The following is a 12,575-nucleotide window of genomic DNA, read 5'->3' as shown; positions in this document are numbered from 1 at the left end:
TATGAAGTGAAATCATGTTTTACAAATTTATTAGAGTTTTTGAGGATATAACTAGCAGGGTAGATAAAGGAACCAGGGGATGTGGTATATTTGGATTTCCAAAATACATTCGATGAGGTGCCACATAAAAGGTTGCTAAGCATGATAAGGGCACATGGGTTTGGGAGTGAAGTATTGGCATGGATAAAGGATTGGTTAAGAGACAGAAAAGAGAGGGATAAACAGGTCATTTTCAGATTGTCAGGCTGTAACTAGTGGGTGTCGCAATGATCAGTGCATGGACCTCAGCTATTTACAATCTATATTAATGACTTAGATGAAGGGACTAAGTGCAATGTATATAAGTTTGCTGACGATTCATAGCTAGATGGGAAGGAAGCTGTGAGTAGGACACAAAGATCCTGCAAAGGGATATCGACAGGTTAAGTGAACGAAAGAAAGACTTGCATTTATACCACCGGACGTCTCAAAGCGCTTTACAGCCAATGAAGTACTTTTGGAGTGTAGTTATTGTTCAATAGAGAAAGTGAGTGGCAAGCAGACGGAGTATAATGTGGGGAAATGTGAGGTTATTCACGTTGGTAGGAAGAATAGAAAAACAGAATATTTTTTAAATGGTGAGAAACTATTAAATGTTGGTGTTCAGAGAGATTTAAGTATCTTCGTACAGGAAACAGAGTTAGCATGCAGGGTACAGCAAGCAATTAGGAAGACAAATGGCATATTAGTTTTTATTGCAAGTTGGTTGGAATACAAGAGTAAGGAAGTCTTGGCTTTGGTGAGACCACACCTGGAATACCTACACACAGTTTTGGTCTCCTTATCTGAGTAAGGATATTCTTGCCTTAGAGGCGGTGCCATGAAGGTTCATGATTGATCCCTGGGATGAGAGGGTTGTCTTATGAGGAGAGATTGAGTAGACTGGGTCTCTACTCTCTGGAGTTTAGAAGAATGAGAGGTGATCTCATTGTAACCTACAAGATTCTGAGGGGGATTGACAGGGTAGATGCTGAGAAGTTTTTTCCCTTGGCTAGATAGTCTAGAACTAGGGGGCATAGTCTCAGGATAAGGGGTCGACAATTTTAAGACGGAGATGAGGAGGAAGTTCTTCACTGAGGGTTGTGAATCTTTGGAATTCTCTACCCTAAAGGGCTGTGGATGCTGACTTGTTGAGTATATTCAAGGCTGAGATGTAGGTTTTTGGACCTCCAGGGAAACAAGGGATATGGGGATTGAGCAGGAAGGTGGAGTTGAGGTCAAAGATCAGCCATGATCTTATTGAATGGTGGAGCAGGCTTGAGTGGCCGTATGCCCTACTCCTGCTCCTAATTCTTATGGTCCAACCAAAATGAATGTAAACCTGAGCAATAGTAGTATTTTGTTCTTCTTGGCGCTCTGCAGCTCTCTGATCAAAGCTTTGACACGAACAACTTCAAACCTTTATTTCATTCCCTATCCTCCTTTATTTCTTTGCTGTTTCTTCCACATGCCTTCAGCTTTATCCCCTTTCGGTTTGGGGCTGTTTAGTTCTGATTTTGTCCCCCTTGTACCTCTTCAATGTTTGACATTTGAACTTTCACCTCATCCAGTTTAAAAAAAAATTCACAGGTAATCAATCCCCCTTAACAGTTGCAATAGTTATATCTGATTCTTGACGTTTACCCATTGTTCTCCCTTCCCCAGTGATATTGTTCAGCCTGGTATCCAGTTCTAATGATGTATTTCCATCCAAAATATTAAACTTTTTAATGTTATTGGATGCTGGCTGATGTGCTGTGTTATGTTTTTTGTTTTTTAGTTTAATTGTTTTAATCATTACAATAAACTGTTTGTAACTGTTCATGTAACATTGTGGGGAAAAAGCTGTCCTAATATTTCTCAACACAAGTTCCTTGCCTTTGTAATTCCAGTGCATCATATACTGACTTAAGCATTGAATAAATTATACCGTGTGGGGAGCTGTAGTTATTATTTAGAAAAAATAGAGGTTGGTACATTCATTTGCTATTTTCTGCGTAATGTCACACCCTTTGCCAGGAATAATGTAAGAGAAGGAATTTCAAAATGGTGCAAGTGCTTAGCTAACAGTGAAGAATATAAATGTTTTGTTTCAGTATGTGTTGGCATAAGCCTGCACTAAATATTGTATATATTTTATTCAGTGTAAGAGTAAATCGGCAGAAGGATGGAATACTGGATGTATGTCCTACAATTCTCACAGAAGATGCCATGCAAGCCCAACATCTGGCATCTACATTGGCCCTGTGGCATTTAGTAAGAGGACAGGTAAGGTAAATCATTAACCATCCATTAATTATGCATTTGCCAATTCAGTCGCCAGCATATTTTCTCTTCTATGCCGAAAGGAATGGAAAGATTTCCACTAGGAGCACGAATAGCCTGCGCACCTCCAGGCGAGGGAGTGGAAACAACCAGCCAGATTTCCCCCTCCTGATTCCTATGCAGTGATTTGTTGGAAAGTGTACATGTGTGGATGTTAGACAAAGCTAGGATCTGGCTCGGCTGTGGTGCCCACCCTCGTCCCTAAATTGTCAAATAGCCTATCTGGAATTATCTAGGTGAGTGGACGCTAGTGTGAAGTACTGAAGAGTGTCCAGCACTGTTAGAACCTTCCATTACCAGAAGATAATATTTTATGGAGAGGAGAAAGGAAACGAGGAGAAAAAAATTGGTTACCAAAAAGTACAATTGGAGTCTGCTAAATCATGATTGCACTTTACAATGCTCTGAGAGAGTTCTTTAATGAAATTGTGTGGCCTCATGTGAACATCAATTTGAGGACATATCAATTCTGACAGCAGTGAATTAACTTTGGGATGCTTTAGCACACCTGTTGGTTTGACTGTGTTTGCTAAACTTTCTCAATTTCTTGCAAGTAGTGACACTAATTAAATGTTATAAAAATCAATGGAAATAGGAAAGATCCATTTGATTTCTTCTTTGAGAAATATAATTTTAGATTGCTGGCCTACTTGCATTTGTTTAAGCATGAATATAAACATTTTAATCTTGGTAAAATAATGGGAATTAGAATTTTGCCTTCCTGCCTCCCTTGCCCTTCTTGGGATGCTGTAATGACATGAAAATTGCAGTATATCTCTGGAGTCAGATCCTGACCTAACTCCGGAGGGAATGGTGAGAGACCTCCCTGAAGGAGGCAGTCTTGCACTGCTTGGGTTTCAGACTATGTGGAGTATAACTCCAACCAGTGTTCAGTCGGGTTTACAAATGCTTGAGGGGTCTTTTGGAGTCCACAGGCATTTAATTAGCATACTGACATTATTTAAGATATGCTGAGTGTGTAGGAAATCCTGCCCATGTTCTTGATGTATTTAAAATTTAATGGCTGGTGCATAACTCTGTCCATGCATGTAAGCACACATGTACAGAGCAGCCCAAATCACAGCCAGGTCGTATAAACAAAGTACTGTTGGCAGCTAATGGAGCGTATAGCTACTGATCAGTATGTTTACACTCGCACCCTTAGGTTCAACTCCCTCCCGATTCCTTTCTACCTCTTAAAACACATCTGGAGGTATGTGGTGATGATCTTAATTGTGACACTCTCATGATGCAATCATTTATTACACAAATTTGCTATGCCACCAAGCTGTTAACATTTAATAACATGCGTGCCAAGAAACTTCAATATCTTTTATTAAAATTTTTTTATAAATTCCCCTCCCTAAAATTGATAACATAATAAGGTACTGATAACTATCATTGTCTCACCCCATGGGGCCATTCATCATGTGTGATTATCAATAGGCTGTTTGAGGGAAGTATTGCATCCAAATTTGAAAAAAATGTTCTTGGGATATGGGTGAGGCTGATCAAGCTGCAGTTATTGCCCATTAGTGGTTACTGACCCATCTGCCAATAGAAACAGTTTCTCCTTGTTTACTCTTCTCAAAACCCCTAAATTTTGAACACCTCTATTAAATCTCCCCTTAACCTTCTCTGCACATAACTGGACTGCTCTGTTCGAGGTTATATTTTTGAGTGTTATTGCCGCTGCATTTAGCCAGTACATATGTCTGAAATGAGCCTTGCAGATGGTGGAGAAGCATTGAGGGACCAGGAAATGAGCCACTTGACATAAAATATCCAGTCTTTCCCCATCTCTTGTAATCATAATGCTGATATGGCTGATCCAGTTAAGCTTCTGGTCAGTGGTGACTCCCAGAATGTTGATCATGCAGGGACTCATTGATGATGGTTCCCTTGAAGGTCAGCGGGAGGCATTTGAGTCTTAATGGAGATGGTCATTGCCGAACATTACTTGTCCGTGTCATTCCATGCTGGATGTTGTCCAGGTTCTTCTGTAGGCTGGCATGGTGTGCTTCATTATTGCAAGTGTTGTGTATGGAGAACTGGCGAATTGTGTTCTCTCAGTCTCCACAGGGTTACTTACAAACAGGGTTCACTGAGCAGCCATCAGGAGCGGGATCAGTAGCTTTGCCTTCAATTTTTTTTTAAAGATATTCGCTTCCTTCTCTTCTTCTCCTTGCTGTACTTTCTCACCTCCCACCCTAGCGCTGTGCAGTCAGTGCCTGAAGGTTTAGCGAGCGCCGCCAATTTGGTGACGAGTGTGCAGCGTCCCCGTAGTGCCAATTTGCAAATTCAGTCTTTCGCATGCTGTAGCGCCTGGCGCTGAGACCAGCAGGGAAAAGCAGTTGGCCCAGGGCGATATCGTCCGGATTGCAAGGTAAATCCTGAAAATACACTTTTTCAACTTTTATTTATTTGTTACAGTAGTGGGAAAGTGTGGGTGAGGCTTATTGAATTATAAATCATAAATCATAAAATCTTACAACACAGAAGGAGGCCATTCGGCCCATCGTGTCTGTGCCGGCTCTTTGAAAGAGCGCTCCAATTAGCCCTACTGCCCCCATTTCTTCCCTGCGGTAATTCTTTCCTTTTCAAGTGCATATCAAATTCCCTTTTGACAGTTATCATGGCAACAAATTTCAAATTGGCTCAGTAGTAGCAATCTCCCTTCTGAGTCAATTTGTGGGCTCAAGTCCCACTCCAAAATTTGAGCATATAATCTAGGCTGACATATTAGTGCAGTAGTGAGACATTAAACCAAGGTCCCATCTGTTTTGGTGGTTCAGATTTAAAGATCGCATCGTTTCATTACAATCACTGGGGCCGATTTTCAGCAGCCCACTGACCATTGCCGCCCACATTGGCGGCATACGTCTTCCATTTGCCGCCCGCCGAACTTTGAGGGACCTTCTTCATGAATACCCCGCCCAAAAAACTGTCTGGTACCTCAACGGCCATCAGCGGCAATTTGAGCAGCACTTGGGCGGGCAGAGGTCGTGCTGAAAATCTGCCCCATTAAGTTTGAAATGCTTGGGACAGGGAAAGATGCTGGATCAACACAATTCCTTCTTTTTAGATTTATAGTTAAAAATTAAGTTTGTTGTTCATTGTTAGTAACAGTGGGGTAGCAGTGGAATTATTCAACAGGAATTTTTTTTCCATCTTTAAGCGCTAAGATGCCAGCATCCTGGCGCCAATAATTGAGAAGGCCACCTGCACTATCGCTCCATTAGCGCCTGAAGAGGAATGTGGAACGCTTCTCTTCGTGCTCCATTTTCCTCTTGGAGTGATACAACTGAATATCCCACTTTGAGGCGGTAGACATCGCCTGGTACTAAAGGTAGAACCCCAGCGATGTCACCGCCTCAAAGCGGGCGATACCGAATTTGTAAAGTTTAAAAAAAACCTCTGGTTTCGTTTTGGGTGTATGGGCTGGATTTTCGGGTTTTAGCGATTTCGCCCGTTTTCAGGCGCAAATAGGGGCAAAATATTTTTTTTAGCGCCGGGTTAGCGTTGGCCAAATGAAAGTTCACGCCGGGTGTTAGCGCTAACTCCGGCATTGCACGACAGAATTTGTGCGCGGAGCTGAAAGTTCCGGCCGGAAAAAAAATACATAAAATCGGCCGCTCTGTGCCCGCGCTAATTTTTTTTTCTTTTTTTCTCGTGTTTCTGGTCTGCGGCCGCGCGCATGCACAGTGCACCCGGGGTTGAATCAGCCATTTTACTTTTTGATTTTCATGAGGGTGGAGGAGGTCACCAGGTAGCGTGCTAGGAGATTCAGCCCAGAGGCAAATGAGGCTTCAGTGGGGACTATGGAGCGTAGATGGCCTAAGTTGTACAGGAGGGGTGGATCTAGACCCCTACCATAGTATTTAAGAAGATATGGAGGCAAATTGCAGAGGAAGTCTTTGCCTCCGACACTGTGGAAAGGACTGCAACACTGTGCCGGAAAAAATTCAATGATCATTCGAGGGTCGTTAGAGTAAGTACAATTTTTGTTGATGCACTCCTTCATTACTTAAATTATAAATCTGATACACTATTTGTTCTCATGCTGTTGCTGTCTCTGAGCACTTTGTGGGTTGCCTCCTAAAATGCGTAACACAAGGCTTAGTTTGGCACCCTATTTGCCATGAATGATCTTTACACATTATTAAGATTGCTTTCTGATATCTCAAAAGATGTTTCCGCACTTCAATGTCCTCCTGATGAACCACGTGCAACGTCCAAGGCCTTTAATCAGAGGACTGTATTACATTCAGACAGTATAGCTTTGGTGACTATCTGTGTGCCACAAGAGTAGATGGACCCTCTGGTAACCATTCCCATTTTCATCTTTGCAGGCAAAGAAGTCCCACTACTGCTGGGAGTAGTGACGGACAGGCGGTGGTCCGCCTTGGACCCTGCTACTCACTGACCTGGAGGAGTGAATGGCAGGTCTCATCAGTGTCTCAGGTCGGGCAACTTCCCGTGGGGGTGCTTACCCTCTCTTGGATACTGACTGTGTCCTGCACACTCCCTGGGCTGGGTTGGGGCAGTGTCATGCAGTGTCTGTGGACTAGGGTTGGGGCAATGTAATGCAGTGTCTCTGGATTACATATAATGGAGTAACAGCGGTCCTTCAAATGACCCTGTGCTATGTGACCTTCCTCATGTCACCCTGCCTCCTCCCCTGCTGTGCTATCCACTCGCCTTTGCTTTCTACTTCCAGATGAGGAGTTGCAGGCGCCGAATCCATCATAGCAAACCTCCACCTCAGGCCGTCATGTGGGGAGGAGGAGGAGAATGAATTTGAGGAAGGGGAGCTGACTGAGCAGCTTACTCCAGGGCCGGGGGTGGGGTGGGGAGGGTGGTGTTGGGGGCAGCAAATGCACTTGACACCACTCTTGCTACCGGCGAACAATTCGTCCGAGGATGATCAAACATTCCCAAGCTTTGAGATCTCTGAGGCTCCTGGGAGGCAGGCAGACACAGAACTGGACATGGTGGCACTGTCCAGGAAGAGCATCCAGCTCACTCGTCAGCAGCTTGATGTCCTGGGGAGGATTCCCGTGAGCATCGATAGTCTGACAGAGGTAGGGCTGCAGATTGACGGTGCGAGCCGTGAAACCTGCGAGGCCATCAATGCCTATGCGAGGCTGGTGGCCTACACCAGTCACACTGCAGTCCCCAGTGTGACATCCAGACATACCCCCACACCACCTGTGACTGGCGACACCGATCAAGAGGCTCGCCAGTCAGAAGCTGGGCCTTCCATGTCTCGAACGGATCCAGTTCGTCCCCAGATGGCGTCTCCAATGTCTCTTCTCTTTCCACCCCCCCACCCCCCCAACTCATTTGGACTCTGACCACCTTGCTGCACAAACGGTGCCACTTTGGGTAGGGGGCATGAGGCGAGGGGGGAAGAGCCAGTGGTGAAAGACAGTTGGGGCAATGCAAACCGAAGCATCATTACTGTATCACTGGATACACTTTATTCCTTTTTTAATTGTAATGCTTTTGTGTTGTATTTGGTTTTTTTTTAACGGAGAACTCTGTGCAACAGATGCACGGCACCTCGTGTCAACTGGACTCTGCTGAGGACTCCATTTCAGTGAATGTAGCAGAAACCTTTGCTGCTTACTTTGCTGACAGTGGGATTGATTTTTTTATTTTATTTTATTAAAGTTTTCAAAGTTTCCCAATTCTGTTCATAAAATTATAAAAGTTCACAATGTTTAATAAATGTTATTCAGGTTTCTCAATTACGTTTACAATGTTTAATAATTTATTTTGTTCACCTTAACCATTCCTGTGTAGTGTCTCATTTGCAGAATAAGAGGGGGACTAGTCAACATGGTGGGATAGAGTGGCCAGGCAACGGCCTCACGTGCCGTTCACTCTTCAAGCAAAGCGTTGAATTATGAACTGCTGACGTAAGGCATTTGCGGCGGCAAAAGCTCCACGAGACCTCCCCTGTGGTTGAAGTGGTGGCATGGATTCCTCGCCAGGCTCCTCTTCCTCCTCTTCTTCCTCCTCCTCCTTCTCCTCTCTCCCCACCCCCCTCCCCACTTTCCCCCACCACCCCCCCTTTCCTGAGGTGCTTCTGCAATCCCCATTGGCAAATCCTGTCCCTTCATGATGGCTGCTAAGTTGTGTAGCATGCAGCACACCACAATGAACTCAGAAGTGCTGAGGGATGTACTGCAGGCAGCCTCCAGAGTGGTCCAGGCATCGGAAGCGCTACTTGAGCACTCCAATTGTCTGTTCGATGATGTTGCGTGTGGCTGCATGGCTCTCATAATAGTGATACTCGGCTTCTGTCTGAGGGTTCTGGAGGAGGGTCATGAGCCAGGTGGCGAGGCCGTGACCTTTGTCCCCCAGCATCCAGCTTTGGCCTTGTGGTTGACGCTGGAACAGGCCTGAGACAGTGCTCTCATGCAAGATGAAAGCATCATGAATGCTCCCTGGATATTGGGCATTGACTGCCATGATGCGCTGAGTATGGTCGCAGACGATCTGTACGGTTAGCGAGAGGAATCCCTTTCGGGAACCTTGGGGAAGCCAGCAAATCGTCCAAAACCTACAGCACTCTCATTCTGGGCCTCCTTGGTCATTGGGAAGTTTATGAAGTCCATCCTGCGTGCGTACAGAGCAGTAGTCACCTGGCGAATGCTGCAATGTGTAGTGTACTGCGAAATGGAGCATATGTCCCCTGCTGATGCCTGAAAGAAGTAGAAGGCAAGTGCCGCAGTCACCTTACTTAACCTCGATGGGCAGTGCAGTCCTGTTGCCGCTGGTAGGTTGTAGGTCTGCCTTTATGAGCTGGCATATTTCTGTCGGCACTTTTTGGAAGTGCAGCCTACTAATGCACTGTGCCTCAGAGAGCTGCAGGTATGAGCACGTTCCCTGTAAACTCATTGGGGATAAGGCCTCCTCCCCATGCGTCTGCGACCTCTTCGATTACGTTCAAAATGATCATCAATAAACCTTCTTGCAGCTCGACGCTGTATAAATATAGCAGCCAGGAATAATAGCTGACATAGTACAGCCCCCATCTTTTTAAATGTCCTTTAAAACAAACTATAAACTCACACATAAAACCTCAGTATGAAAAACGCAGCCTTCTTCTCCCAATCCTTTTATGCACTCAACTTCTGCTCCGTTTTCAAGATGGCGCTGGGTGTGGCCTAGGTCCAACCTGGGTGTGACTGCTTTTTGCTGGTGGATTCCTGGGCGGAAGCTAAATTGGGCGATATGCTCGAAGGTTCCGCCCAGGGCGCTTGCGCAGCGTTACCAATTGACGTCATCCAAACGGTGAAAACATCGAGCAGGCACTAAGTTTTAGCGTCGCCGCAAAACCACTGCCAAAAGTTCTGCCCGGGCGCAAAATGTTGTGCGCATCATTACGTGCCAAAAAAAAATCGTTTCTGTGCTCTGCCCAAGCGCTAAATTGGTCATAAACCGCTCGAAAATCCAGCCAAATGAGTGGAATTACCATATTACTGTATTCTTACCGAGGCAGAATAACTACTTCAATCTTTTATACCTCAAATTTTAACACTTAATTTTAAAATAAATTTCAGGCAATACATCAGCTGCTTCCGTCTACATATCGGGATGTGTGGATTGAATGGAGTGAAGCTGAAAAGAAGAAAACTGATAAAAGACAGATGGAAAGGAATAAACCACGTGAACAATTTATCACCCGACTGTTGAGCACACTAAAACAGCAACCATCCACTTGTGCTTCACTAACAGCAGAGGAACCAGAGGACTCCTGGGAGAATTTGATAACTGAGGATGACTTCAAAAGCCTATCTATTGATAGAGAAAAGGCAGATAATTTGGACTCCGCAAAGATTATTTTAAAAAGCTTGCAGAGTTCTGTAAAGTTTCAGAAACTTTTAAAAGATAGGCAAATGTTACCTGTCTTTCAACACAAAATGCAAATTCTTGAAACTCTTAGAAGACATCGAGTGGTGGTTGTGGCAGGTGAAACTGGTAGTGGGAAGAGCACTCAAATACCTCAGTTCTTGTTAGAAGATTTACTATCAAGTGAGACTACAAAGTGCAATATTATTTGTACCCAGCCTCGAAGGATTTCGGCAGTGAGTCTGGCAACAAGGGTTTGCGAGGAACTTGGTTGTGAAGAAGGTCCTGGAGGAAAAGTGAGTTTTATAAATTATTTCTGAGATTTTAAGAATTTAAAAAAAAAACCTTACTTCCGTGATCACAGTGTTTTTAATTGCAAAACCAAGATGCATGTACCACAAAGATTGAAAAAGGTAAAGAAGACTATGCAAATCGAAGTAGTGATTAAGTGCCGAAATGTTTAGGCTTAAGATGATAGGAGGAAAGAAAAGCTAAAGGAGATAAACGAGTTAGACAGTTTTAAGGGGCTGGCAAACAATAAGTTATTTTAGGAGACAGCCGTGGGTTTTGATTTCGATATAGGAATGTAGAGCGGAGGAATATGCAGGGGAGTGCATTTGGAGTTCAGTAGCAGTAAGGGGGAAAGTTCAGAACCGCATTGATTATGGTGATATTTATAAAATAGAAAGAGGTTAAAAAGGTTGAATTTTAAGTGAGAGATTGTTAGTAGAGGTGAGAGGGGTTTCAATTATCAGCTTTTTCCTGGAGAGCGAGAGCGGTGTTAAGAGCCTCTTTAGGTAAGGAGGAACATTCTAGTCTGAGACAACCTTTTGCTTTACTAAGTTGTGACTGGTTGAGGGGAAAATAACTGATTGGCAGAAACACAAGAACATAGGAAATAAGAGCAGGAGTAGGCCATTCCGCCCTTTAAGCCTGTTCGGAAGTAGGAAATCTAGCTTCTTAGAACCTTTAGCAGTGGAAGAAATGTGGGACTTTTATTTGAGGTTAGATGATAGTGAGATGACTAGGAAGGTTGCTAAGTAAGAGATGGAGGCTACGATGTCCATGTTGAGATATTGCAGCTTTTGGGTATATTTGCAAGGGATTTGAAGAAATTGGGTCTGAAATTCTGGAGGGGAGCTCTGTGGGGGTGAGATCGGGATCTGAATCTGGATCTCATTGGAAATTGTGCACCAAGGGAACATGGGTGCTTTTCAAGTCCACTCCCTTTATGCCCTTCTTTGTGGATGTTCCCAGCATTTCTGTCCAGCTTTCTGTTAAGCCCATTGAATCCCACATCTGCTGAGAGCCGCGAGGCTCTTGTTGTAGGCCCCCTGAAGGATCCAAGGACTTTGAGATACCTCAGGTAATTCATCCAGAACGCAGTCCCTTGGTTCCCTATGGGAGTTTAATAATAATTTAATCTTTGGTCCAATAAGGGTCTTGGGTTCCTCCCCTCTTTCCACCCCCGCCTCCTTTAAAGGGGCAAAGCAGCAAAGAGAGGTGGGTTCCTCTGTTGTGCCACTACAAATGCAAGGCACCTGCCCCAAATATAAATAACCCTGTCCCTGCAATTTGGGAGAGGGTGTACGACCCGGCAAAGTGCTGGATAATAGTCCCATTTCACAGGACGTAGGCCTCCTAAAGGGGGCCTGCATAATTTTTGGTACATTGCATCTTTGAAGAATTGAGAGAAAAATTATATTCATTGTCCTATTGAGGGACTGGGTAGCTTGAGCATGCAGTGACTAAGCCATTGCACTGCAAGAGGAGTGGAGATTGTGTGCATTTAAGGGCTTGTGAACAAATATAAAATGTTAGCAGCAGGGTATAATACAGTATGTAGATTTTCTGTATTCAGTTCCTCGAAACGAGGATGACTTGCTTCCACGCCCAAAAAAAGGATGAGTTCACAATGTTTCAATGAAGGACCTAATATTCCAGGTCCCGAACAACATCCTGAAGTGTGGAAGGTTCCTGTGCGTGGATTTTTTGTGTGAAATTACCTCATGCTTGTCCTACTCATCCAATTCTGTATTTGTAATAAGTTATTTAAAAAAAAGACCTTACCACTTTGTGATGTCATTAGAGAAAATAATTCAGAATAGTTTGTTATTTTTTCCAAAGTAACTATTTGTACTGCACGTTTCTTTGATAGACAGGCGTCCGTCCAGCCCCCCCCCCCGCCCCCCCTGCCCGTACTGCACTTTTTTGCCTGACAAGCTCTGCCCCTGTCAAGCTCCACCCCTCTTCCCGCACCCCCCCCCTTCCCGGGCCCCAAAGCAGGACTTGAGGTCCGAGCCTCCGCTGATTCCCTCGCCGACTTGCTCCCTCCCTGGGCCCAGAGAGCAGTGTAGGGGGTGGTGATT

General features: G+C 44.5%; 1 protein-coding gene across 1 annotated transcript in view; it reads left to right on the top strand.

The window, feature by feature from the left end:
* Window positions 1-12,575, top strand: part of dhx29 (DEAH (Asp-Glu-Ala-His) box polypeptide 29) — a 168,677-nt gene that overhangs the window by 82,210 nt on the left and 73,892 nt on the right. The window contains exons 10-11 of the mRNA XM_070868797.1: window positions 2,163-2,286; window positions 9,918-10,502. Of these exons, the coding sequence (XP_070724898.1) occupies window positions 2,163-2,286; window positions 9,918-10,502 (709 nt within the window). The remainder of the gene's footprint in view (window positions 1-2,162; window positions 2,287-9,917; window positions 10,503-12,575) is intronic.

This window comes from Pristiophorus japonicus, chromosome 2, assembly GCF_044704955.1.
Source record: "Pristiophorus japonicus isolate sPriJap1 chromosome 2, sPriJap1.hap1, whole genome shotgun sequence".
Lineage (NCBI taxonomy): Eukaryota > Metazoa > Chordata > Chondrichthyes > Pristiophoridae > Pristiophorus > Pristiophorus japonicus.
This window is presented reverse-complemented; position numbering and strand designations above follow the sequence as displayed.